This window comes from Rattus norvegicus, chromosome 4, assembly GCF_036323735.1.
Source record: "Rattus norvegicus strain BN/NHsdMcwi chromosome 4, GRCr8, whole genome shotgun sequence".
Classification (NCBI taxonomy): domain Eukaryota; kingdom Metazoa; phylum Chordata; class Mammalia; order Rodentia; family Muridae; genus Rattus; species Rattus norvegicus.
In genome coordinates this window covers 72,519,207-72,546,808 of record NC_086022.1, presented here as the reverse complement: position 1 = coordinate 72,546,808, position 27,602 = coordinate 72,519,207, and the positions used below count along the sequence as shown (strand labels likewise).

The window sequence follows — 27,602 nt, the reverse complement described above, 5'->3', positions numbered from 1 at the left end:
AATACTATCCAAACTATTCCACAAAATTGAAACAGATGGAGCACTACCGATTTCCTTCTATGAAGTCACAATTACTCTTATACCCTACACAAAGATCCAACAAAGAAAGAGAACTTCAGACCAATTTCCCTTATGAATATCGACACAAAAATACTCAGTAAAATTCTTGCAAACCAAATCCAAGAGCAATCATCTATCTTGATCAAGAAGGTTTCATTCCAGGTATGCCTGGATCATTTAATATATGGAAAACCATCAAGGTAATCCACGCTATAAACAAACTGAAAGATAAAAACCACATGATCATTTCATTAGATGCTGAGAAAGCATTTGACAAAATTCAACACCCCTTCATGGTAAAAGTCCTGGAAAGAACAGGAATTCAAGGCTATATCTAAACATAGTAAAAGCCATATACAGCAAACAAGTAGCTAACATTAAACTAAATGGAGAGAAACTTGAAGCAATCCCACTAAAATCAGGGACTAGACAAGGCTACCCACCCACTCTCTCCCTACTTATTCAATATAGTTCTTGAAGTCCTAGCCAGAGCAATCAGACAACAAAAGCAGATCAAAGGGATATAGATTGGAAGAAGTCAAAATATCACTATTTGCAGATGATATGATAGTATATTTAAGTGATCCCAAAAGTTCCACCAGAGAACTACTAAAACTCTAAAACACCTTTAGCAAAGTGGCTGGGTATAAAATTAACTCAAACAAATCAGTAGCCTTCATCTATACAAAAGAAAAACAAGCTGAGAAAGAAATTAGGGAAACGACATCATTCATAATAGTCCCAAATAATATAAAATATCTCGGTGTGATTTAACCAACCAAGTGAAAAATCTGTATGTTAAGAACTTCAAGTCTCTGAGGAAAGAAATTGAAGAAGATCTCAGAAGATGGAAAGAACTCCCAAGCTCATAGATTGGAAGGATTAATATAGCAAAAATGGCCATTTTACCAAAAGTAATCTATAGATTCAATGCATTCCCCATTAAAATTCCAATCCAATTCTTCATAGAGTTAGACAGAACAATTTCCAAATTCATTTTGAATAACAATAAACCCAGGAGAGCTAAAACTATCCTCAACAATAAAAGGACTTCTGAGGAAATCACTATCCGTGAAATCAAGCAGTATTACAGTGCAATACTGTTAAAAAAAACTTTATAGTATTGGTACAGAGACAGACAGATAGACCAGTGGAATAGAATTGAAGACCCTGAAATGAACCCACACACCTATGGTCACTTGATTTTTGACAAAGGAGCCAAAACCATCCAATGGAAAAAAGATAGCATTTTCAGCAAATGGTTCAACTGGAGGTCAGCATGTAGAAGAATGCAGATCGATCCATTCTTATCACCCTGTACAAAGCTTAAGTCCAAGTGGATCAAGGACTTCCACATCAAACCAGATACACTCAAAGTAATAGAAGAAAAAGTGGGGAAGAATCTCAAACACATGGGCACTCGAGAAAATTTCCTGAACAAAGAACCAATGGCTTATGCTCTAAGATCAAGAATAGGCAAATGGAATCTCATAAAACTGCAAAGCTTCTGTAAGGCAAAGGACACTGTCTTTAAGACAAAATGGCAAGCAACAGATTGGGAAAAGATCTTTACTAATCCTAAAACTGATAGAGGGCTCATATCCAAAATATACACAGAAATCATGAATTTAGACTGCAGGGAGACAAATCACCCTATTAAAAATGGATTCAGAGTTAAGCAAAGAATTCACAGCTGAGGAATATCGAATGGCTGAGAAGCACCTTAAGAAATGTTCAATATGTTCAGTCATAAGGAAAATGCAAATCAAAACAACCCTGAAATTCCACCTCACACCAGTCAGAATAGCTAAGATCAAAAACTTCGGCGACAGCAGATCCTGCCGAGGTTGTGGAGGAAGAGGAACACTCCTCCATTGTTGGTGTGATTGCAGACTGCTACAACCATTCTGGAAATCAGTCTGGGGGTTCCTCAGAAAATTGGACATTGCACTACCTGAGGACCCAGGTTCTTTGCATATACCTCTCTTGGGCATATACCCAAAAGACACTCCAACATACAACAAAGGCACAGGCTCCACTATGTTGACAGCAGCCTTACTTATAATAGCCAGAAGCGGGAAAGACCCCAGATGCCCTTCAACAGAGGAATGGATACAGAAAATTTGATATATCTACACAATGGAGTACTACTCAGCTATGAAAAACAATGACCTCATGAAATTCATAGGCAAATGCATGAAACTAGAAAATATCATCCTGAGTGAGGTAACCGAATCACAGAAAAACACACATGATATGCACTCATTGGTAGGTGGATATTAGCCCAAATACTCAAATTACTCAAGATGCACAGACCACATAAATCTCAAAAGGATGACCAAAATGTGAATGCTCCATTCCTTCTTTAAAAGGGGAACAAGAATATCCTTGGCAGGGAATAGGGTGGCAAAGTTTAGAACAGAGACTGAAGGAACTCCCATTCAGAGCCTGCCCTACATGTGGCCCATATATACAGCCACCAAAGTAGATAAAATGGATGAAGCTAAGATACAGGCTGAGAGGAACCGGATGTAGATCTCTCCTGAGAGACACAGTCAGAATACGGCAAATACATAGGTGAATACCAGTAACAAACTGAGAACAGGACCCCTGTTGAAGGAATCAGAGAAAGGACTGGAAGAGCTTGAAGGGGCTTGAGACCCCATATGGACAACAACGCCAACCAACCAGAACTTCCAGGGATTAAGCCACCACCCAAAGACTATACATGGACTGACCCTGGACTCTGACCTCATAGGTAGCAATGAATATCCTAGTAAGAGCACCAGTGGAAGGGGAAGCCCTGGGTCCTGCCAAGGCCTGACCCCCAGTGAACGGGATTGTTGCAGGGAGAGCGGTAATGGGGGGTGAATGGGGAGGGGAACACCCATATAGAAAGGGAGGCAGAGGGGTTAGGGGGATGTTGGCTTGGAAACCGGCAAAGGGAATATCATTTGAAATGTAAATAAGAAATACCTAATTTATTAAAAGGGGGGGGAGTAAACACATAAAAAAAAAAAAAAGTCTTGTCCTTCCTCTCCCCAGATTGATCCCAACAGCTGAACTGCCAGTGATGGCCAATTAGCGGGCAGGGTATTTTGAACTGCAGCCAGAGCTAGGACATGTTAACTGTGCAGTTAGGCACTGGTGTGGCCAAGCCACTTAGTCTGGAAGCGCAGCCCTTAGGTGATATTCGCCCTGAATCTTGCTAACTGGAGATTTGGAGTTTGATGTTTTTTTTCCTTCTTGGTTCGTCAACAGTTTTTCAGAGATTCCCCTCTCCAGGTAGGATCTGGTCCAGAATTAGGCTTGTCTGTGCCAGCCTATTCAACATAAGGCTAGCAATAGGAGGATCAAGGGTCACACCGAGTGCGGCCGCACTTCCAAAATACTGAAATAGTCCAGCTTCACAGAAGGTTTTGCGTCCGGAACAGCCCCACAACTAAGCAGTTCCCTGGGAAGCTCATCCAACAGGACCCCCTAATAACCAGCCACTTTCCCTGGATAGCCCTGGGCTAGAAAAGATCCGCCCCTGAGAAGCTCCGCCTTCGAGACTCAACTCGGTCCTCAAGAAAGCCTTTCACTTGGCTTTCATAATAGCCCCGCCCTCCTCAGCTCCGCTCCTGGAGGCCCCGCCCCAGGAAGACCCTTATTCAAACAGCGCTCCGCTCCTCGGCAGATACGGTCTGCCAGCAGCAACCACAAAAGTCTGGTCCCTGTTTCTCCCAGTGTAGGGCTGGGTGTCCGAGCACTTGGGCCACGTGGGGAGGAAACCCTTAAAGTTCCAGAAGGCTACTGGACGCCATTCCGGACAGTCAGTGAATCTTCTCGCAGGTCTGTTTTTCTTTCAGTTTCATTTGTCTGGTACACCTTTCTAGTTAATTCAGAACTCATTTATCTCCGCTCTTTGAAACTGTGTCAGAGATTTGAAAAAGGTGAGTGTTCCCGCGTGCAAGCGCTTTTAGTTACAGAGTGCTGGGACTGTTTTTGTTTGTTTGCTCTTCCTGCCAAACTTGGGGAAAAGTTTGAGGACTTTCTTCCCAAACGAACTTAATGAGACATTGTACTTGGGATTCCTGATCTACCTGTCGCCTCTTCCACCCCTAAGCAGAATTTCCCCACAGTTCACTTCCCTGGAAGCAGTGCTATGAAGTGCTGTGGGAGGTGGAGCTCCTGAGGCACACACAGACATGCCAAAGCCCATTAGGCATTTAACCCCACAGAGGTGTGGCTGAAATGTGACCAGGAAGTTGAAGGTGAAAATGCATTCTTCCCACCCAGGCCCAGTCAGCTCAGCAAGGTGATGGCCATGAACTAAACGGACTGGACAAGTATACATGGCTCCCTCCAGTGCCTGAAACTAACTGGATGTCAGTTTACAACCATTGGTGGGGTTCCCTGTCAATCATGTGAGACTGTGGAGGAGGTCCTCCATAGTGAGCTACTCAGAGGTGGGAATAGCTAAGTTGGGTGGATTTCCAGCTACACTCCATGGCACTCAAGGAAAGGAGACAGGGGAGAAGAGATAGAGGCCCTCACATTGCTCACTATGCCTGTACCACTTACAGTGTAGCCTGTAAAACAATGGCCCTCTGGCCTGAGTGACTGGTTCAGAAAGAGAAAAGTCTGAAAGGAGAACTGGAGTAAGCTCAGCTCTCAGCATACTAGGCTTCAGAAGAATTTAAAAAGACCTTGCCCAGACAGTTGAAAGGGGTTGGATGGGGAGTTTCCACTATGGCAGACTTGATCATTTGGAAGCCATTTCCAATGAGGTAAACAAGGCTGTCAGGAGAGATGCACTTTCTGAAAGGTCATGCAACCCCAACTAATGGACTTTCTAGCAGGTCATATGACCCTTTTCTCAAAAAGAATTAAACAAACAGCAAGTCAACCCCTACATTGGATTCATCAGATCCTACTGGAAGCTGCACCTCCTTCAAAGGACCTGTTCCTCTCTGCCTTTTGCTCTGCTGTTGCCCTGGTGTTCCTCTTATCAAAATGTTCCTCCCACACCATTTCAGGTTTCAGCTTTAAGTTTCACATGTTCCTACCAACCAGGTCTTTCCTGTCATGCAGTCTAAAGCAGCCTTCCTGTCGACTGGTCCACAGTTCATCAACAGATAGTAATGGGAAATTGCTGCGTTTGTATTTATTTATAAGCCTACTTATTTATTGTCTTTACTCTTCTTATATGTTGAGTCATGAAAGTGGAATCCTTGTCTGTTTTGCACTTCAATTTATCTTCAAAGGGAGAAACAAATACATTTTGTGGACTGAATGCATTTAGTTAACTGCCTTTCTCACTGCTTCCTCATTCTGCTTTGACCAACCTGAGTCTCTGCTTCCTTTGTAGCAATTGGCAGAACCATGGCAACAACTCCTGATGCTGCTTTTGAGGCCCTCATGAATGGAGTGACCAGCTGGGATCTCCCTAAAGAATTCACTCCCAGTGAACTCCTTCTTATTGGAGAGGCAGCCTTCCCAGTGATGGTGAACGACAAGGGCCAGGTGCTCATTGCTGCCTCTTTCTATGGCCAAGGCCGCCTGGTGGTCCTATCCCATGAGGGCTACCTGCTGCATGCTGGCTTGGCTCCATTTCTTCTCAATGCAGTGAGCTGGCTCTGCCCCTCCCCGGAGGCTCCCATTGCAGTGCATTCTTCCTTGGCATCCTTAGTTAACATCCTCAGGGACTCTGGGGTAAACGCACTGGTTCAGCCTGAGCCTGGAGAGGCTCTGGGAGTTTTTTGCATTGATGCCTACAATGACACCTTGACCGAGAAGCTAGTTCAGTTTGTGAAGCATGGTGGGGGCTTGCTCATTGGAGGCCAGGCCTGCAATTGGGCCAGTCAACAGGGGAGTGACAAAGTGCTGTTCAGTTTCCCTGGGAACCAGGTGACAAGTGTGGCTGGAGTGTACTTCACTGATGTCTATGGGGGTATAAACCGGTTCAAGGTCTCTAAGAAGGTACCCAAGATCCCCCTCCATATCAGGTGAGTGTTCCATTCCAACCATTTATACATACTCTTTTTTATACAGTGCTGATATCCCTTCTTCACTTAGTATCTGTTTCAATGCAAATGATTGTTTTTACTGTCTTCTAACCACTGAAAATCAAAAACTTAGTCACTAAAATGGTCACTAAAGTACATCAAGGCCCAAGAAAAGCTGGTTCTCCTTTGGAAAAGCAATCATCTACTAAAGATAAAAGCTAGATCTATTTGCCAGTATGTTTACACATACCTGAAACTTAGAGTGCTTATCCATGTCCTAAATAAGTCAGAAAACACTGGTGTATCTATGTGAACATCAACAATTGGAACCAGACCTACGCTGGACATTGGGAATGTAGCAGAAATGAAAACCACGTGAGCTACCTGGAAACCTATATATGAGTGGAAAAATCAGCTGGTAAGCAAATCCATGTAACAGAACTAGTCAGATGTTGATAAGAGCCACAAGAAGAGAGAAAGCAGATGTGAGGCATCAGAATGAGGGGGAAAGTAAAGGCTGTTTAAGTGTTCAAGTGCCTTCATGGCAGGCACAGATATTATATTGTAGCAGATGCAACAGAGAAGATGGCAGAATATTGACAATGGCAGTGAGTACAAATGCACAGATTAGAAGGTAGCCTTTGAAAGGACACCAGAATTGTCTGTGCTAACAGCTCAGGGGAGCAAAACAATCGCCTTAAACAGAAGCCAGCTTGGTGGATCCTAGGAACACAGAGAAAGCCAGAGTGGCTGGAGATGGGTAAAGGAAGACTGCCCTGCCAGGAGGTAAGCATGAAGACACAGTGTGCTTTATCCACAAGTAAAGAATTCCCCACAGTGGATTAACACTGTCTGACTTTCCATTTCTTATGAAGCAGGACACTCAGGTAGCCAGTCCGGGATCTTGGCGGTGTCTCCATGATGTTCCTATTTCCCCTGTGGATTGTTAATTTTCCCCATGGTTACAAGATGGCCTACACTGCTCCAGGCTCTATAATTACACCCAGGCAATGATTGCTGGAGCAGATACACTAGCTGGGTCTATCTTTTTAAAAAATGAAAATAATCTATTTTCTTGTAGTACCAATCATCAAATGGATCTCCGTTGATATTTTACTCTGTTAGATATTTTATTTTTTTGAGAATGAGAGACATTAGATTTATTATAATTGCTTGATATTCTTAAAACACATATTCCCATTTCTTTACCTTTTCACATTAGATTTTTTTCTTGACCTTATAGTGTCCTTGTCATTCCTCCTCTCTTCTATGTTCTATAACCTACTAAATGTACTCTTGGTCTCCTTTAAGACAGACAGGAAATACTAACATATCTGAGAAACTAATCTGTTTATTTTTATGCTTAAAACCATAATATTGTATACCCAATTCCAAACTTTTGATTTATTCCACCCCCAAAGATTCCATTAGAATCTTGAGTTTAAAAAAGTTAATGTGATTCACATATCTAACAGATTCCTATTGGCTTTACCATATGTCAGGTAACAAGCTAGTCACCAAAGGTCTTAAATCAAAGGATATTTACCTGTATTAGTCCATTGATATTTTAGTGATCAAAACTTGATCAAGCAGTCAAAATTTAAGGACCAAAGGGTCTGAGGATATTTATTATCATCTGTGAAGAAATTAAAATCTTGCTGCAAAGAAGAGAAGGGAAGCAGTTAGTAGCTCCCTGAAATCCTCAGCCCCGGGGATGGTGCCTGAGATTTTTTTCCTTACGGAGAGGGTTTCAGACAGGGTAACACAGATGAGAACCTGATTCACTCTGAGCTGGCTTTAATTCTATAGCCAACTGACAAGCTCAGGCCTGTGGTCCATCCCCATGATTTTGGAAATAGTGTTTTACTAGAGCACAGCCATGATCTCACACAGTCAAATTGCTTGTGGCTGTCTTCAAGTCTTAGCAATCCTTTCAGCAGAATCCATGAATCCCAAAACTATCAATCGATCTGGCCCTTTAAGAAATGTCTCCAGACATTAAGACTCAGAAGAATAATTGTCTCAGTTGTCTCAAAGAGCCCTTCTTTCAACAAATGAAATTTGTTTCTCTTCATCTCCACCTACCTGTTCCACCTCGGCTACTACATCCGAACTTTCCTGGCTTTGTGGTGTCATTCTGTTTCCCATGGAACTTCAAGAATACACGAATGTGGAAAGAACAACCAATATTCTCTGGTCACTTGTGATCCAACAAAAAGAACAGTCAACTCCTGATCAGTCTTCACCTAGGGAAGGAAGTCATTGGAAGAAAATGGAAACAGGCCCACCTCAAAGAGAGAGAGCAGACTCTCCCAAGCCCTGGGCCTCAGTCTGGGAAGGTTCAGGAGAACCTGCCATGTGGTCTGACAGTCAGCTTCTACACTGCAGTAGGCCCATAATCATCTATGTCCTGAGAAGTGATAAGCCACATTGCCTCTTTTTGCCTCTTTCCAGATCCAGGCTCTCAAATTCTGTGGACAGCAGGTTTCTTGCAGCCTGTTTTATGGCCATGGTTTCAGGGAGTCAGTGGTTTTCCTTTCAACTACCACCTCACCTCTGATTATTTTGAAACAAACAGTGCACACTGGAACATTCCATCTGCATTGCTGTATATTTCTAAAGACACAAACTCTTGAAAACATAACCACAGGGATGTCACCAAGGCCTCTGTACAGTCATTGACAGGCTTCTGTACAGTTTGCTGTGAGGGGTTCTGTGTCAGAGCTGGTGTCAATGATTTTTAGATGGATTCTGTTCCTTTTGTGGTTCATGTTTATTGGTACTAAGTTGATAAGCATCTATAGACATTCCTATTGATCAAAGAATTCATACTCATAACTTCTTATTTGAATTCAGGACAGCAGGGATTTTACTGAATCTCCACATTCTCCTCTTGAGATCTGTTTACTTTTCCCCTCCCATTTTGTAAGACACCATCACAATGATGTCTTGTTCATTATACCCAACAGTTGGATAATCCAAATGACAATGCTATCAACAGCAAAATGATGCGAGATCGATGAGTGACAGAGACATTGCAAGCAGTATTTGTTAGCCTTCCCAGGTTTTCTTTGAAGGTTGGCTTTCCTAAGAAAAGAGATGGAGAGATAGTGATTTCCCCTTTGCAGGTAGGGCTTCTCAGGAAGCTGAGTCAGACAGTAATTGGTGAGAAGTTCCTCTAAAACTTCTGTCAGTGGGGAAAAAGAGGAACAATGGAGCAGGAGAAGGTACTCAAATAGCAACAAACATTTCTTAGTAATTAACTATGGCAGCAATTATTTCTTGTGCCTCTCATCCTCATAACATATTTTCCTAGAGATATATTAGAGTTAGATTAGTGTCTTCTGCCCTTTAGAATGGCTCCCCTTTTTGTCCTCATACTACTGTGTAATTGGAAATTTCTGGTCACTTGTTTATTAGCCTTTGCTATTTAACTTTTTAGAACTGTGCTAAGCACACACATACACACACACACACTTTCTCTCTCTCTCTCTCTCTCTCTCTCTCTCTCTCTCTCTCTCTCTCACACACACACACACACACACACACAGAGAGAGAGAGAGAGAGAGAGAGAGAGAGAGAGAATAAAATTTAAAACATTGTCTGCTCCCTCATGCAATCTCCTTTTTTCCTCCCTGTTTAAATTCATTAATACTGCATTATTTATTATACATATGTGTCAGTATCCTTCTCTGTTGTTGTAAAAATATTTTAAAAAATGTCTTTTATCCCCCACTAGATCTGGCACTGTGGTGCTTCGAGATATGTGATTGATATCTTAATCTCAGGGCAAAGCCTCTCACCCGCTTTGCTCCATCCCATATTACACTGCTGAAGGCCTCTCTCTGAACCTGGCAGCAATCTCTCTACCTATCTAGTTCCCAAGGCAGGTTTCCATGCCAGAAACAGACATCCCAACTCCGTGGTGGCCCAGACCAGCCACCCCACACTCCCTTACACTTAAATCTACACATGAAAGACCACACAACACAATAACTTTTGATCCAATTGATAAGATATAATTTCCCACCTAAACATACAACCCGGTACGCATCCATACCTTAAGAACATTCATAACAACCTGTAAATGTACAGCATGTTATCTTAACATCAACCTCCATGTTGTCCTGTGTCTACTCTGCCTTCTCCTACTCCCTCCTCCTTGTCACTAGGCAGCCTTCCTTGGGGCAATGGAATTAGCATCAAAATACAGATAACTCCAAGGCAAACCACAATATTTCTCCCTCTTTGTTCAGTTAGAAGGCCTTTTCACTTATATATAAATTGAGTACAATTATTACCATTCTTCAATTTATAAAATATAGGATACCCTCAACACCCAATCCATCAATTTTGTCCATTAACTAAAGCACCTTTTCATCTATCCTAAAAGACTAAATTCTATACCTGACTTATATCCTGGTTTGAGATTGTATGCCATCTGAAAAACCACCCTTTCAAATTTATTTTCTTTCTCAATGCTAAACAGCTTGGGTTGTCTATGAGACTACCAGTCTTCAACTATGTCAGAAATCTGAGAATGACCAAATATCTATACACGTAGGAAGCCTAACACAGCTTCCAGAACTGAAATATCGTAGGAAGCCTAACACAGCTTCCAGAACTGAAAATCTCCACTAGCACAGTCCTTTGTTAGCAACAGGTGAGTGTAAGTCTTTAGCCTTCCAGCCCAAAATCAACTGACAGACTCTTGAAATGCAGATTTTTGAAGGACTGATCACCCTGTCTTGGCAGAGCTTATCAGTCACCTAATCTGCATAATTTGTCCTTCTCTGTACAGTATTAGTCTGCAGATGAAATAGGCAGTTTTGTCCAGTGGCTGCCTAGCCACAAAGTATTGCCTCACCTGGAGGTAGAGATGTTCAATCTTCATTAAATCTACCAAAGGGGAACTGTTAGGAGCAGATATGTCTCAACAAAAGATAATTAACTTTAAATCTCACATTTTGTGGATTTCTGTTGATTTTGAAAACTATCTATGTAAGATTATCTGGACTGTTGTCTGTTAACGATCTATTATCTTGAAAGTATTCTAACAAACTTGGAGCCATGAATTTGCCATTTGGCCCTTAAATCACATGTGTAATCAACTCAGAATTTTGTAATGTCATCAATAGAAGGATTGTCTCTAAACCTTGTACTTTTAATTTTTTTTTGACAAATAAATTCTATATCAAAGCAAGGATATGATTTTAGCTTAGTTACCAAATAAGATTATGGTAATTCAATCTAGCTAATTCCTGCCTGTTAAATTAACAACCATTTCTAGATTTCTCATAAAACAACCTTATAATAATCACTTTCAGCCCCCCAAAAGTCCAGGGAATTAGGGCAAAAACTCTTCTATAGCTTCTTCAAGCTGTACATGGGCATTGAGATATCCTTGGGGGTATAGGGGGTAGGAAGAATGAAGCAAATGTTGTAGCCAGATATCCAGAGTAATAATAAAACATAAAACTCAAAGTCACACCCATTATGAAGATTAAACAATTTTTTTTAAAAAGGAAGTAAGCTAAACAATAGTGTTAAACAATGATCCTGATAGGCTTTTATACTCTGTGATATCAGGAAGTAAATCCAAAATTCTTGTGGAGCCTACATTAAGAGAATCTGAGCTTCCTGTTGTGGTAAATATCAAAAATAACCACAAACCCTCTCCAGCCGGCATCAATGAGCCATATGGCCTTTAGCGGGGTAATTCATAAAACAAACTAAACACCTTCTATCAACTCTAATATCAATAAGTAACTTATGAAATCAGGACTTTAGTCCAAAATATATCCATCTGTTAAGCTCTCTACCTGGAGCCACAGAATTTTATTTAACCTTAATAACTTGTAAATATCACAATACTTGGAGTTAGTGACTAATTTTTCCCTAAGTTTCGAACCGTGGATGAAAATTCCCATGTGACTCGGGTAATCTCTGTACTCTCTTCTTTTTAGAAACATACTTAGTCACCTTTTAATAATATCTGTCATTAAGAAGTAGCTTGTCTAACTAGGATTTCAACCCAAAATTCCCATGGAGCCCACATTAGAAGGAATATGAGTATCCTGAAAGACTTTCTAAACAACTTTCTTTAAAAAGCAACTTTAATCTCTAACTCTCTGAGCTGCCATTACTTATCACACAGAAGGGGACCTACAGCCTGCCAACCCAGGCTGCTTCTGTGTTTCTTTGTTTAAAGTTCTGGGGCTTGAGACATCACATGGATCAACATGTTGCTGGCCTCCTCTTACTTAGAAAATAAAACTTTCTCTCAACTCTTAGGATTACTAGTGGATCCTTGCCTATGACATTAGATCGCCATCTGTTGTTGTAAAATTATAAAAAATAAATGGCTTTATCTCACACTAGGTCCGGCACCATAGTGCCCCGAGATATCTGATAGATACCTTAATCTCAGTCAGCAAAGCCTCTCACCCGCCCTGCTCCATTCCATATCACACTGCCGATGGCCTCTCTCTGAGCCATCAGCAATCTCCCTACCCATCCAGTTCCCAAGGCAGGCTGACACCATGGCAGAAATAGACATTCTAATTCTGTGGTGGCTCAGTGTCCCAGCCGTCACATACTCTCTTAAACTTAAATCACAACATGAAAGAACATACAACATAATAACCACTGACCCAATTGATAAGATTGTTCAGGGGCTACTCTGCTTTCTCCTGCTCCCTTCTCCTCTTCATTAGGCAGCTGTCCTTGGGGCAGTGAAATTAGCATCAAAATAGAGATAACTCCAGGGCAAACCACAACATTACTCGTTCTTTAAGAAGTAGTGGCACACTCCATTTTCTCCACTTCCTTTTGTCATGCAATAGCATTCTATATCTTCAAACTGGGTATAGCTACAGAACAGAATGCCAAGATGTCCTGAATGTTCGTTCTCTTGTGCTTCCTTGTGTGGATGTCATATACTCTATTCTTAAGTTTCCTAACATCAGACATTTGATTTTCTAGTATGAATTTTTATTTTTCTGGTATTTTTACTGATACAGATGGTCTGTAGTGAATACTCCAAGAGATCTATCTCTATAACCTTACTGCATCCGCGAAATGGAGATGGCTCTTTGACGGGGATGTGAATGTGTAATTTGGTTAACATTGCTGTTACCCCTATTATAAGTTGGGTTCCTAAGAAACCAACTCACAGACAGGGAATTATGTTTTGGAACTTCATTAAGAAGCATCCTCAAATGCAGAAAGAGAAAAAGAATGGAGTAAGGACAGAAGGTAAACTATGAGGCAAATATTTAGTACATATTTCTTAGCAATATTGTCTCTATTAATTGAAACACAGTAAGACACACATTGTCTGCAATAGAAGACTCCTTAATAATATTTGGTATGTACTACAGTTATAGAGTGAATAATTATGTGACCATTAAACAATCCTATGCTCAGAGCTCTTTTTTTCTCCATCTTTGTTAAATTGGGTATTTCTTATTTACATTTCAATTGTTATTCCCTTTCCTGGTTTCCAGGCTAACATCCCCCTAACCCTTCCCCCTCCCCTTCAATATGGATGTTCCCCTCCCCATCCTCCCCCCATTACCGCTCTCCCCCCAACAATCACGTTCACTGGGGGTTCAGTCTTCGCAGGACCAAGGGCTTCCCCTTCCACTGGTGCTCCTACTAGGCTATTCATTGCTACCTATGAGGTCAGAGTCCAGGGTCAGTCCATGTAGAGTCTTTGGGTAGTGGCTTAGTCCCTGGAAGCTCTGGTTGGTTGGCGTTGTTGTTCATATGGGGTCTCAAGCCCCTTCAAGCTCTTTCAGTCCTTTCTCTGAATCCTTCAACAGGGGTCCCGTTCTCAGTTCAGTGGTTTGCTGCTAGCATTCGCCTATGTATTTGCTGTATTCTGGCTGTGTCTCTCAGGAGAGATCTACATCCAGTTCCTGTCAGCCTGCACTTCTTTGCTTCATCCATCTTATCTTAGCTGTATATGTATGGGCCACATATAGGACAGCCTCTGCTCAGAGCTCTTAAAAGGAAAGAAGAATGCTCAGGATACAGTCAACAATATTAAGACACACTATTCTGTTAAAATTATGTATAACTCATGAAACCCGTACCTATACAGGGGGTTATTCTCTATGAGAATAGAGTATGAAATTAGAAGAACAAAATGATATGACAATGGGTACTTTATAACTGGAGTGAGCTGATAGTGATTATTTTCAACTATAAGCATTTAAGCCTTCACCAAATTATTACAATATTAAAAAATACATTTTAAATAGCCTTATCTTGTTAAACCCTTAGCAGCAGGAAGATGCTTCTTGATCATAGTAAGATACTATTTTTCTCCTAATGTCATGTTGTTATTTTAGTATGAAATGGCTCTCACAGCTATGTGCATTGACAGTCTGGGGTTTTAGCCCATGGGAGCTCTGACCTCACCAGTGGGCAAATCGATGGATGGATTCATAATTTGATGGCATTTTGGGGAGGCTGTAGAAACTAGGACATGGACCACAGCCAGTGTCAGTAGTACTCTGGAGACATTCCACAGAAGGGTGTGTCTTGTTCCTTGCCCTTTTCTTTCTTTCTTTGCATACTTTCTGATTCCTGGCATCAATTGAGTTGAGCAGGCATCCATTCAGCATGCTCCAGCTGGAATCTTCTGCCTCAGCACTGGCCGAAACAATGGATCCAGCTGACCTGGGCTGAAATGAAGAGCTGGGATGAACTTTCCTCTTTTAAACTATTTTCTTCAGGCATTTTTGTCACAATGGCAAAGAGATGGCTAACATGATTTATGTTGATTTTTATTTTTTAACTTGTTCTATCTTAATATGCATATATGTAAGTGCATATATATGGAGGATAATTTGAAGCCATGATGTATATGCTTGTATTATATACAAACGGGATGCTAGAGTAAAACAAATTGGTATATCCGTCCATTACCTCACATATTTATCATTGCTCATAATGAAGTCATTTACAATGGCCTCTTAGCAATTTTGAAGTACACAGAAGTATGTATAATCATTACCATGGCATGTGATACACCACTAACACCGACTCTTCCTGTCCCACCTGAACTTTTACTCTTCAGCTAATGAGGATTTGACTAAATAGTTAAAATCTGTTTAAGATAATTCAAAGCGACATTTGAAAGCACTGATGTGCAAAAAATGCCAAGTAATCCAAGAAAGTTATAATTTCTGTTCATATAAAAATCCACGTATTTTACATATCTCATATTTACATATACCCATAAAATGTTTGAATTCGAATTAAAAACATTCAAATACACATTAATTTTTAATTAATTTAATTCCAATATATTAACAAGTACTTTTAGAAATAAAAAATGGCATTAGGTATTGTTTTATAATTTTAGAGAAAAAATAAAAGTGAAACATGCTTTTAATAAATTTAATTAATCACTGGCAGTCAGTAAATCTCTGTCAGCTTTCTTGTACAAGCAAAAATAAATTCTCCTTAACAAACAACTCTATGTATATGTTACTTTCTAATTCATTTCTTAAAGGTCAGTGACTATTATACCATTTTTGTTTTTGACTCTGAGCTTCCATAATTTTATGCTGTGAAGGGAAGGCTACATTTGCTGATATGTTACTATCTAGCTATTTATCTGTTGACAGTATTTCTGCTATAGCCAAGAAAGACTTAACTAAAGTCATGGGACTTCAGGCTGAGTCCTCATGTTTCACTTTGCCTTGCTTTGAGTTCACGAGCAGTTACTTGACCCCATCAGGCATCATTTGTGCTGACTGATGCCCAAAGCAATGACAGGAACAACAAAAAATGAATGAGTTTATTTTCTAGTATACAATATCTCTTACTTAGTTCATATATAGTTTGTTGATGCCTGTTAAATCCTACATATTATTCTCAGCCATAGTATTTAAATTTTGACAGAGATGATTGTTGTAAAAATAGTTTTTCACATTGCTAGTTTTTATTAGTTGCAAAGTCAGTATGACATTAAGGTACTGGAATTTTCATAGTTTTTATTAATGTGACTCACAAAGTGTTTATCTACATGCATCTTTCCTTACTGTGCATTCAATTGTCGGAGTCCTTACATACTCCTACTTTACGTTCTGTTTTTAGATAATTTGATGTTTAAAAACAATCTCCTTAATGAAAATTTTTAGTCACAATATAATTTCCTAACTTTCCATAAGTACTTAATTATTTCCTTTTTTGAATATGCAGAATTTTATAGTTTTGTATGTTGAGGGAGAGAAAACAAAGACACTCTAATCCTTTCATGATCAATTCGTGTCTTTAAAATAATTTGGCACTCCCTAGCAACGCAAAGACCACAAAATGTGGCATTAAATGTCTTGCTTTATCAAGAAATTAAGATATCCAGGTATTTGGGAATCTGGTTATTTAAAAAAAATAAAGCTAAGCAATGGCCATCAAAGACTTGACTTTCTAGTTGCTTTTTCTATAAGACTCTCATCTCTTATGCTGCAAATTTTCCTTATACAGAGTCAACACCACCATCCTGATCATAGGAACCTTCTCCCAGCCCTATTAAAACAGGACTATCTTAGAGTTTCACTTTACCAGACTTTCCCAGTTCCGGGGCTCTCACCTAGCACCATCTCCATGTTAGTACCGGGTCACTTGCTAATGTCTGTAGCCTACCAGATTGTACACACTAGATATTCTTCATGCCTTTTCATTTTTACCTGCCAGAACAAACGAAACCAACCAAGACTCCAAGGTGGTAACAAAATGAGACAGTAAACTGGATAGATAGCATACAGACATTGTCCAAGGTGTACAGTCTGGTAAGCTCCTGTCATACCTGTCTGCCTACTAGGGACACTAATTCCTACTCTCTCGATTTAAAGTACCCACTGTGTGAAAAAGCTGAGGCCAACAAATATTTATAAAGGATATAAATTAATGAAAGCCATGCAAGTGATATGTAGGCAAAATGACCACAGGAGCAAGGTTACCAGTTCTTATAGTTCAGTGTCAGGACAACTCAGAATAAGGCTTGATCCTCTAGAAGGGGAGAAAAGCAAACTGACCCCTGACCTCACAAGACACTCGCTGCACTTGTTTGAAAATGACCTGATGAAACTTGAGACATGATATATAATGCTCGTGCTTTCTGTGTTACTGATTAAATGAGTTAACTAATTTTACCTTTAGAAATATGTGACTTTAATTTAAAAGTATGTTGGATTTAAAGCTGAAATGGCAGAATTATATAAAAATGATTTAAATGGGCTATAACTCTAATAGGATGATCCCAGAAGACATTTTGACAGTTATGGGGGTACATCCTATTTCAATGTCTAGGATTTTGTTGTTGTTGTTATTTGTTTGTTTGTTTGGGTTTTGGGGGGGTCTTTGTTTTTTAATAATTATTTTATCAGTTTACATTCCAAATGTTGCCCCTTCCCAGTCCCCCTCACAGAGTTCTTCCCCCACCCCTTTGCCTCTGAGATTGTAACCTCCCCCAGGTATGCTCCCACCCCAGGGCATTGCACCTCTACCAGATTAGGCACATCCTCTCCCACTGAGGCCAGACTAGGCAGCCCTCTGCTACATATGTGCCAAGGTCCTCGGACCAGCCCATGTATGCTCTTTGGTTAGTGACTCAGTCTCTGGAAGCTCCCAGGGGTCCAAGACAGGTGAGACTGTTGGTCTTCCTATGGGGTTGCCATCCCCTTCAGTTCCTTCAAGCCTTCCCCTAAGTCTTATATCTGCATCCATCTCAGTCAGCTGCTGGTAGAGTCTCTCAGAGGACAGCCATGCTAGGCTCCTGTCTGCAAGCACAACATAGCATCAGTAATGGTGTCAGAGACTGCTGCCTGCCCAGGAGATGGATCCCAAGTTAGGACTGTAACTGGTCCACCATTCCTTCAGTCTCTGCTCCACCTTTTCCCTGCGTTTCTTTTAGACAGGAGCAAATTGGGATCAAAAAATTGTAGGTGGGTTGATGTCCTCACCCCTCCACTGGGGGTCCTGTCTGACTACTGGAGATGGTCTATCACGTTCTGTATCCCCAGCATTGGGCATTTCACCTATAGTCATCGACATTGAGTCCTGGGAGCCTCCCCCATTCCATGTCCCTGGGACTTTCTAGAGGTTCCCTCCACTATGCACCTTCCACCCCCTCACCACCACAGCTGAATATTTCCATTCATTCTCCTGGCCCTCTGGATTTCTCTCCTGTCTTCTCCCAAACACACAGCATACCTGATCCTGCCCCTCCTTTACCCTCCTCCTCTCCTCTCCTACCCAGGTCCCTGTCTCCCTCTGCCTCCCATGATTTTTTTTTTGCTCTCCCTTCTAAGTAGAATTTAAGCATCATCACTGGGGCCTTCCTTCTTGCTAACTTCTTAGGGTTTGTGGGATGTGTCACGAGTAGTCTGTACAATTGGCTAATATCCACTTATCAATGAGTACCTAGCATGCATGTCCCTGCAACTACATGGTGGTTCATAACCATCTATAGTGGGATCTGATGCCCTCTTCTGGCTCACAGGTGTACATGCAGATAAGCAGTCATACATAAACAAATTCAGTATTTTTTGATGTCTGAATTTTTAGCATTTTTAAGAAATTGACTTAGTTTCTTGAGGGTATAACTTCTACATTCCATTAAGCCTTTCCAATACAATCTAATTACTGACTTATTATGTAAGGTTACCATGATTTATTTAATCCATCTCCTATAGAAATTGTTTCTTTTAATTCCTGAAATACAAAACCTTCTAAAAATTTATTTTTATGTTGACCACATCTCAGTAAAGAGTAGTAAATCCGCCTATCATATTTAAGTAATGATTTTTTTAAATTTCTTTTTACACTTATTTAGAGAGTATTGTGTGATGTTCATGCATGTGTGTGAGAGAGTCAGATGTGCATGGATGTGGGTATGGGTTGGGTACACATGCCAGGGTTAGAGAATTTCTAGGAGTCACCTGTTTCCTTCCACTACATAGATTCCAGGTATTGAACTCAGATCACCGGGCCCAGTAAAAAGCACATTTATCCTTTGAGCTATCTCACCTGCCCTAGGTAAAAATTTCTAAAAGATATATGGCTATATAAATCAGTAGGAAAAAAACTTTTTTTTTTACTTGTAACTTGTTCGTTTCTGAACAAGCCCGTAGGGAGCCTGTTGTAGTATTTCTATGGTACCACATCTGAAGACCCACTCCAGAAGATGCCCAGTAGGAGTGCTCTCTCAGACTGTTGGGTTTTACAGTTTTGTTTATATGCCTTAATAATGTTTAAGACATGAAATGTGAGACAGAATATTCACTTGGCTGACTAATCAGGAATTCAAGGAAAGATTTATTTGGAGAGTGTGAATTTTAGTTCATGTGAATGCAATCAGCTCTCTCTTCAAATTTATGAAAACCTCAAGTATAAGAAGCACCACTGTTTTGCTAACCTAGAGCTTAAATGTGAGATAATTGATAAGACATACATTGTTAAATTCCAAAATAGTATGGGTAATAAACAGGAGATTGGTACAAACCGTGTCATGTTTCTTCACTCGGTGGGCTGTAATGAGTGGCTCATTAACTGAATACATCATCTCCATCTCTCTCATCGTCTTCCCAGGTGTTGGGAGGAGCTCAGGCGTGACCAGGAGCAGCTTCTGGATGGGATCTCTATGTTGGACATCAGGACTGGGGGTGTCCCCTCACAGCTGTTGGTACATGGGTCCCTGGCCTTCCCTGTGGGCCTTGATAACTCCTTCCTTAGCTGCTTCCTAGCAGCTGCCCGCTATGGTTGTGGTCGGGTGGTGTTGGCTGCACACGAGGCCATGCTCTGTGCTCCTAAAATGGAACCCTTTTTGCTCAATGCTATACGTTGGTTGTCCAGAGACCAGGGAAAGACTATTGGGGTGAACAAAAGTCTCAAGAATCTGAATTCCCTATTGTTGAAGCATGGAGTGAAGTGCAGCCTGGAGTCCCATTTGACCAGTGATATGGGTGTCTACTGCTGTGTAGCTTATAGTGACCAGGATGCCAAGAAAATACAGGAGTTTGTAGCAGAGGGTGGGGGGTTGCTCATTGGTGGTCAGTCCTGGTGGTGGGCTTCCCAGAACCAAGGCAGCTCTGCATTGCGTAGTTTCCCTGGGAATGTCGTCCTCAATCCCTTTGGCCTCAGCATTTTGCCTCAGACCATCAGCCCAGGCTGTTTCCCTGTCCTTCCTATAGACATAAGGAACTACCATTTTCGAAGGGCTCTTTCTGAGTTCCAGGCTATGGTGAACCACAAGGGTGGGAACTTGGAAAAGAAGTATTTTGGAAAATTGGGAGTAGATGGAGCAGGCTTTCTTCAGATTCCTGCAAAGGGAGTTCCTGCTTATATATCTGTGCACCGGATCCTGAGGAAGATGCTACGTCAGGCAGGCCTCCCTGCTGTGAGCAAGAATAACCCGGTGTCCAGTCAGTCCTGTGAGGCTGCACTGCTCTGTCTAGCCACAGAGCTGGCACATTCTGGGACTGATTGCTCCCAGATAGCTCATAACCATGGCACTCAGACCTGCTCCTCTGATCTCTGCTCCTCAGAACATCCCATTACAGTGGAGATCAATGGAACCAACACAGGTATGAAGTGGGCAGAGAATGCCCAGAGTATTCTTGGCCTGGGAGAACGTGGGTTTAGCTAACTTCCTTTCAGGTTCTGTTCCTCAGGAAGATTAGCTCCATGCTTTATTAGATCTTTCCAAGACAATGGGAACCAAGGTTGTACTTAGTGAAGCCAAGGACGAATGGGTCCAGGAAGTGTGGATGAATGACTTGGAGTTCATGGAAAGAAATCTGAGTGTGTAGAAGGCTCCAAGTAGAATTAGGTCATGTACAAACAAAGAACTCAACCTCCTCTGTGACTTGTCTGTCAGGTGACAGTGATGTCTGGATGAGTACTGGGCTCTACCTCCTGGAAGGACAAAGCACAGAGATTTCTCTCTCTGAACCTGCTGCCTCGGCTGGCCTGAAGGTAAGGCAAGATATCCAGAACTAGCACCTTCCCAAGCACAGCCAAGACTCTTCCCCAAACCACACAGATGTTCCTATCTCTCCTACTGAGTTTGTTCAGCAGGAGCTCAGGGGAAGGTTATTCTGCCCCTCTTGTAGATGGAACAGCAGAAAGTTCAAGCTACTAGTGACCCAATCTCGTTCCGTGTGTGACAATCTTAACTACGTAGATGGATAAGGAAGAGCAGTGACCTTATATTACAGCATTCACCTGTTTTCCTGGTTGCAGAGACTTGAAGTTTACGTCTTCGCCTTCTCAGTTCTGAGTATCATTTCCTACTACAATTAGGATTTCTTTTTGGAGACAGGGTTTCTCTGTGTAGCCCTAGGTGTTGTGCTGGGATTAAAGGCATGTGCCAACATCACTAGCTTATTAGGGGCATTCTCTGATTTATTACTTCAATCAAAGGCAAAAAGGAAATCCATGCCTCTAGAGAAAGTAAGTAGGGTTGAGCTGGGCAGAGGAGAGAGAACGAGTTCTCTGCTTCCTAGCCTAATGCTGGAATATCTGGATGGACCTATATCTGTTCACAGAGGGTAGAGTGGGACGCCATGCCCCACTTAAACCATCAGAGCCACCTAATGTTTAAGTCTCATGTAAGAGTGCAAGATTCTGCCTGGTAATGAGACTGGGCAAGTCCCTCATCAGTGACCTGGTGACCAAGCCACTCACACATACCAAATGGAAGTCCATTGTTGGACTGTTTTATATCCCCCCAAATTTCTAACATCCTGTGAATTTCAGAAGACTTCGGAGTGCTCCAGTTTAGTACATTGTATGCATCCTTCACAGAAAAGAGAATTTGGGCTTTCATATATAATCACCACCCTCTGCAAGCCCCTAACGAAATCCTGCATGCTTCCTGAATGATTTCCTTCCCTTCATGGGGTGCAATTGTCTGTCCAGGTGCAGATCGGATGTCACACTGATAATCTCAGTCATGCCAGACAGCTGTTCCGAGCCCCTGTGGTAACGTATCAGTGCTGTATGGACAGAACCCAACGGTCAGTCTCCTGCCTCTGGGGTGGTCTCCTGTACATCATTGTGCCCAAAGGCTGTCAACTTGGCCCTGTATCTGTCACCATCACAAAGGCAGTGCCTGCCCCATACTACAAGCTAGGTGAGTACACTGGGCATTGAGGAAAGATTGAGCTGTGGGTGTCTCGGTGACTGTGGGGTTGTTAGTAGCAAGGATCAGCAGAGAGAACAAAGACACAACTAATCAACATGAGTCTGCTGGCAGGTGTAGATCACCCTGTGTCAGTAGAGATTTTGGGTACAATAGAGGGGTCTAACGACTTGTCCTTCACCCCTTTACCTGCATCCTATGGACCGGCATGTTTCTCTCTCTCTCTCTCTCTCTCTCTCTCTCTCTCTCTCTCTCTCTCTCTCTCACACACACACACACACACACACACACACACACACACACACACACACACGTATTGTTCAAACAGAAATGGGTGGCAGGTTCTATGCTGTTTATTTCTAGGTAAGACATCACTGGAGGAGTGGAAGAGCTGCATGCAGAAGAACCTGGGGCCCTGGGGAGAGTTGGCCACAGACAGTGTCATCCTGACAGTGCCAACCGAAAGCCTGAAGAATCTGGAAGATCCAGCTCCTCTGCTCCAACTCTGGGATGAGATTATGAAGGCTGTGGCCAAGCTGGCAGCCCAGCCCTTCCCTTTTGAAAGGCCTGAGAGAATTGTCACTGATGTTCAGATATCAAATGGTGAGTGTTCCAGAGGAGTGCTCCTAGTAAATGAGGCTCGCTTTGTGATTACTTTATCATTCTTGTACTTTCTAAGAGTTGTAAATCATATTTATGTTATTAATGTACAAGCAGGAAGGATAAAATCATGGTTCATGATGGAAATGAAAGACATTTACAAAAATAAAAGACAAATCAGACATCTGCCATGGTACAGTTACCTCAGACCGTAATCATGCCCAGAAATTCAGTGCGGGGAGGTCACCAGTGTCTGCGAAGTTCTCTTCAAAAAGAATATTCAAAGGACTACTCTCTTCAGATACACATCAGAATTGTAAAATGAAAGGGGAGGGTGACTAAAGATGTCTGTGGTACCAAGTCCTTTGCCACGAAGATACATACTTATAGAGAAACCACTCAGTGTCCTGATTCTCATATAAGGAAAATAAATTCTTATAGGCAAAACTATCTCTATGTATGCCAGGCAAATCTGGTTAGCAAGGCCAATTTGGGGAAAAATGAGATTACACTACCTACTTCAGTCCAGACATAAGGCATTGAACAGGCAAAGAAAGCTCTTGGAAACAAGGCATCAAATTCCAGGAGAAAGAGGTATATAATGCATTTTCTCACCCTTTAGGGTCAGAGTGTGGACAAGGCCCAAATTCAGTTGGGAGAATCTGGGAAGGAGTCAGTTACTAGAGGAAATTCATGTGCTTTCCAACCATCTCAGATATTCTGGAATCACTGGATATACCTATCCAGCATTGTAGGAGATTAGCAATGGAGGAGACAGAAGGAGAAAGTTGAAGCAGACCCTGCTCTCATGATCCATCTGTTTCTTTGCACCCCCAGGCTGGATGCATTCAGGATACCCCATCATGTGCCATGTGGAATCTGTGCAAGAACTAGTCAGTTTGGCAGACATAAGAAGTAAGGGCCTATGGGGACCCATCCATGAGCTGGGCCACAATCAGCAACGCAGTGGTTGGGAGTTCCGCCCACATACCACCGAGGCCACCTGCAATCTCTGGTCAGTCTATGTTCATGAGACAGTCCTGGGGATTCCCAGAGCTCAGGCCCACCCTCAACTGAAACCTGAAGAAAGAGAGAAGAGGATCAAAGAACACCTTCAGAAGGGAGCACCCCTGAGTGACTGGAAGGTTTGGACAGCACTGGAGACATATCTGCAGGTACCAAGCTCAAATTCAGGAAGACGGTGATGGCAGACTCCCAAGTCATTTGGTAGCCTGCCTCCCTAGAGTTCTCCAACAAACCTGAGACCACCACTACCATGACTGCTGGGTGTGGATCACTGGTGGTACTTCTCAGATTATATACTTGTATGATCAGAGTGACACCTATCCCACTCCCCGACCCATGATTTTTGGAACATACATGAAAATGAAAGGTATTCTGAGAAGTTGTCTATTGTAGCCCTATAATAGGGCTTATATGGTTCATTTATCACAGGGGCCTAATAAGTCATAAAGAATTTAATCACCACGCCCAAAAGCAAAAACTCTCTGAAATGATAGATATAGAATTGAGAATAGGAGTTATCAGCAAGCACTGGCTACACTAATTTTTCCCTTCACTGATTTTAAAGAGTGAATGAGATCGGTTTTCAATCAATGAGTACCTCCTCTCAGTCAGGTTGCAGTAAGTGCTTATGATCTGGATAACACATTTATTTTTTAAAAAGTTAATAACAGTAACTGTGATTTATTAACTCTTTCTCATACATTAGAGTTCCTGAGAATACCTTTATTAGATTGAGGGATACAGTTTGATGGCCAGGTGCTATTGTGATCCAGTGAGGTAGCATTTGTATGGAGACAGGAAATCGGGTAGGGCAAACAATGGGTTTCAAGCTGATGATAGGAAGTAGTCACAGATGGAAATACCTCTGACGATGAACACAGGCAGCAGTCACTTTGGCAAATTCAATACCACGCTCTTCCCCTTCTTTCTCTTTCCAGCTCCAGGAGGTCTTTGGGTGGGAGCCATTCATGAACCTCTTTGCTGAATACCAATGCATTGTTCACATCCCCAAAGACAATGAGAGCAAGATGAACTTATGGCTGAAGTTGTTCTCTGAGAAAGTGCAGAAGAACCTGGTTCCTTTCTTTGAAGCCTGGGGCTGGCCTATCCAGAAGCCAGTGGCTGAAGCCCTGGCCTGCTTTCCTTCCTGGCAGGATCACCCCTTGAAGATGTACATTGGGATGGAGTAGTAGGGGCTGTGGAGACAGTTGGGGTGGGAGAGGTCATTGGGTAGGGGAAATGGGTGGGATAAGGAAGGACCACAGTACTAGCTTCACTGTGGTCTAGCTTGAGACACTCACTGCTTAACTATTTTTCTCTACTGTTTGATTTTCAAATATATTTTGGGCGGTTTTAAATATCATTCCATGCTTTCTTGCAAAAACTACTTGTGATAGTGAACCTAGTGAATGTTCCTTTCCACATCCCATCAGCATATCCCAAACTCAGGGACTTTTTCCTCTGATACTACTTGTATCCCTTGGCAGCTTCTTGGCACATGAAAAGCACTAAAAAAATACTTGCTATATGAAAGAACACTAAAGTGTTGTGACATAGAAGGAACAGTCAGTGCATGGTCCTAAGACTGTGTACAGCATTTTCTCTGAGTTACTGGGATAATCTTCCACCAGTTAATATCTCCTTATCGTACAGGAGAAAATAGCATGGATATTAAACAACTTCTGCAGTCAAGACTGAGAAGAGAAAGTGTCAAATTTCACAGATGTCCATAAGGGTGATAAACTGTGGATCTTATCCTCAACGGATTGAGAATGTTAACAAAACTTTGCCCAAAAGATACATGAAAGTTTATTGACCTTTACTTGCTTTCCTGTGTTCATTATTGAAATGTGACAAAATACCAAATTGGATCTCTAAATGTTTTGGTAATTAATCTTCTCTTTACGTTGCCAGACATTCATTTGTCTTGGAAGGAACCTGGCCTTGGGAAAAAAATTTAAACCAAGGAAATTCATTTTCCAAACTGGTGATCATCTTCATTGTGATGGGAGGGAGAGGTGAGTAGACAGATAATGCTGGAATTGGGGGGTTACCTAAGAGATCAGACCAAATCCTAACCTTGTGCACACCACCTCTCTGGAGGATCTGGAGCCCTGTGGGGTTTTCTTCTCATTCCTGAAAAGAGATCCTGGCTCTGCCTCTCGTTTTTATGCTCTTGGTTATCTGTGACTGCAATACCCACAGATTATGCTTGTGTACATAAAAACAAGACTTTTTTCTGCTCAAAATTTTATAGTTCTGTGTTTAGAAATCTTATTTAGGAAAAAAATATTGAAGAGTATTAAGCTCAGTCAAAGTCTCAGCATAAGTGGGGTAGGGATCAGGAAGTCCCATCCCTAGTTGGAGATCTGTTGGGATGACTGCTGGGAGGAGAGTCAGCTTTCGTCAGATATGTGGTCCCTGAGAGGCTACCCATGCTGTACACCTGCACTTAGCGCTACATATAGGCAGCGCTAAGGGATTCAGTGAGCTGTAAAAGAAAGCACATGAGTTTAGGTGGAAATAGATATGTAGGACTAGGAGATGAATGAGAAGGACATGCATTATGGTTTTGATAAAAGCACCTTATATCCATGTATGGAATTTTCAACGAATAAAAATGAATAAAAAGCTATATGTAAATCCAGCTTTTCTTGTGATTTCTCTTAAACTAAACTCTTTGGCTTGGTCACTCCCTGTACAGGTCACTGGTTTGCTTTGGTTGGGGCTTTTTCTTGAGCTCCCTTCTTATTTTAGGTTAAAACATCATCAGTTCTTCCTTGTTGTCAATATAAAGAGTTAAGTTGGTTTGGAAGGGTTTGGTTCATTTGTAGCAAAAGAGAGCACAGGATCTTGGCACATCTGATCCATACCCTCTAATCTCATCCACTTCTGGTAATGGAAGGTGATTTATGACAAGGTGTTTAAGTGTATCTCATAGACTTTTAGTGAATAGACTGGGAAACAGTCATTACCTTTGGTATCAGGGAGAAAAGCTTGGTCAGATTGACCAAACCTTAGTCATTATAGTTAGTCCAGGAGACAGCTGAGATGGTTATTCTTTTTTTTTTTGGCTTAGAAATTTATTTTTATTTTTATTTTATTGTTTTGCCAGCATATGTGTCTGTGTGAGGGTGTCAAATCACTTGGAGCTGGACTACAGACAGTTGTGAGCTGCCATGTGATTGCTGGGATTTCAGCACAGCTCCTCTGGAAAAGCAACTAATGCTGACACCTGCTGAGCCATCCCTCTAGCCCCGAGAAGTATGTTTTAAAAAGATAATTGAAATAATTTCTTAGGACAAGGAGGTTTGAAAGAGTGGAGAGATGGTGACAGAAGGGCTGGAATGGACCAGCACTGGTTTAAGTTCTTTGCTATTTATTCAATAATTTATTTCTGCTGTACACTGCCCTGATTGTTTTGAATTTTAATTGTGTTTTTGCATACACTACATTTTCTTTGAATTTTTTCATATTCTTTCCCCTAACCCAAATTCTCCCAGGTCCTCCCCACCTCCCTACTACCCAGCTTTATGTTCTTTCCCTATAAATGATAAATAAGATGATGCAGCTTTTCATGCTTTGATCCCTGTATCTATTTCCAGATTTGTGTCTCATATGTCTCTCCTTTCCTTCTAGTCATGATGCGCATGTTACTTATGTCAGTATTTCCCTTGTGTTCATCTCTAGACTGTTCTCTGCTTCTGTATCTTTCTTGCCTCTGTCTACCTGGCTTTCTTGTACTTCATCAAAGAGTACAGACATCA

General features: G+C 41.6%; 1 protein-coding gene across 1 annotated transcript; it reads left to right on the top strand.

Annotated features, from left to right (window-relative positions):
• Window positions 1-3,658: 3,658 nt before the first annotated feature.
• Tcaf2c (TRPM8 channel associated factor 2C) lies at window positions 3,659-26,482 on the top strand. The gene is made up of 8 exons (XM_063286945.1): window positions 3,659-3,894; window positions 5,414-6,050; window positions 19,656-20,650; window positions 20,944-21,041; window positions 21,987-22,200; window positions 22,573-22,812; window positions 23,647-23,984; window positions 24,774-26,482. Exons 2-8 carry the CDS (start codon window positions 5,428-5,430, stop codon window positions 25,023-25,025), a joined length of 2,760 nt encoding a protein of 919 aa, XP_063143015.1. The 5' UTR covers window positions 3,659-3,894; window positions 5,414-5,427; the 3' UTR covers window positions 25,026-26,482.
• Window positions 26,483-27,602: the final 1,120 nt, after the last annotated feature.

Excerpts from the sequence above, each read along its gene's own strand:
- Tcaf2c (XM_063286945.1), top strand. The coding sequence starts at position 5,428 with ATGGCAACAACTCCTGATGCTGCTTTTGAGGCCCTCATGAATGGAGTG. Across the intron at positions 21,042-21,986 it reads CTGCCTCGGCTGGCCTGAAG|GTGCAGATCGGATGTCACAC; the intron begins GTAAGGCAAGAT and ends TTGTCTGTCCAG. Across the intron at positions 23,985-24,773 it reads CACTGGAGACATATCTGCAG|CTCCAGGAGGTCTTTGGGTG; the intron begins GTACCAAGCTCA and ends TTCTCTTTCCAG.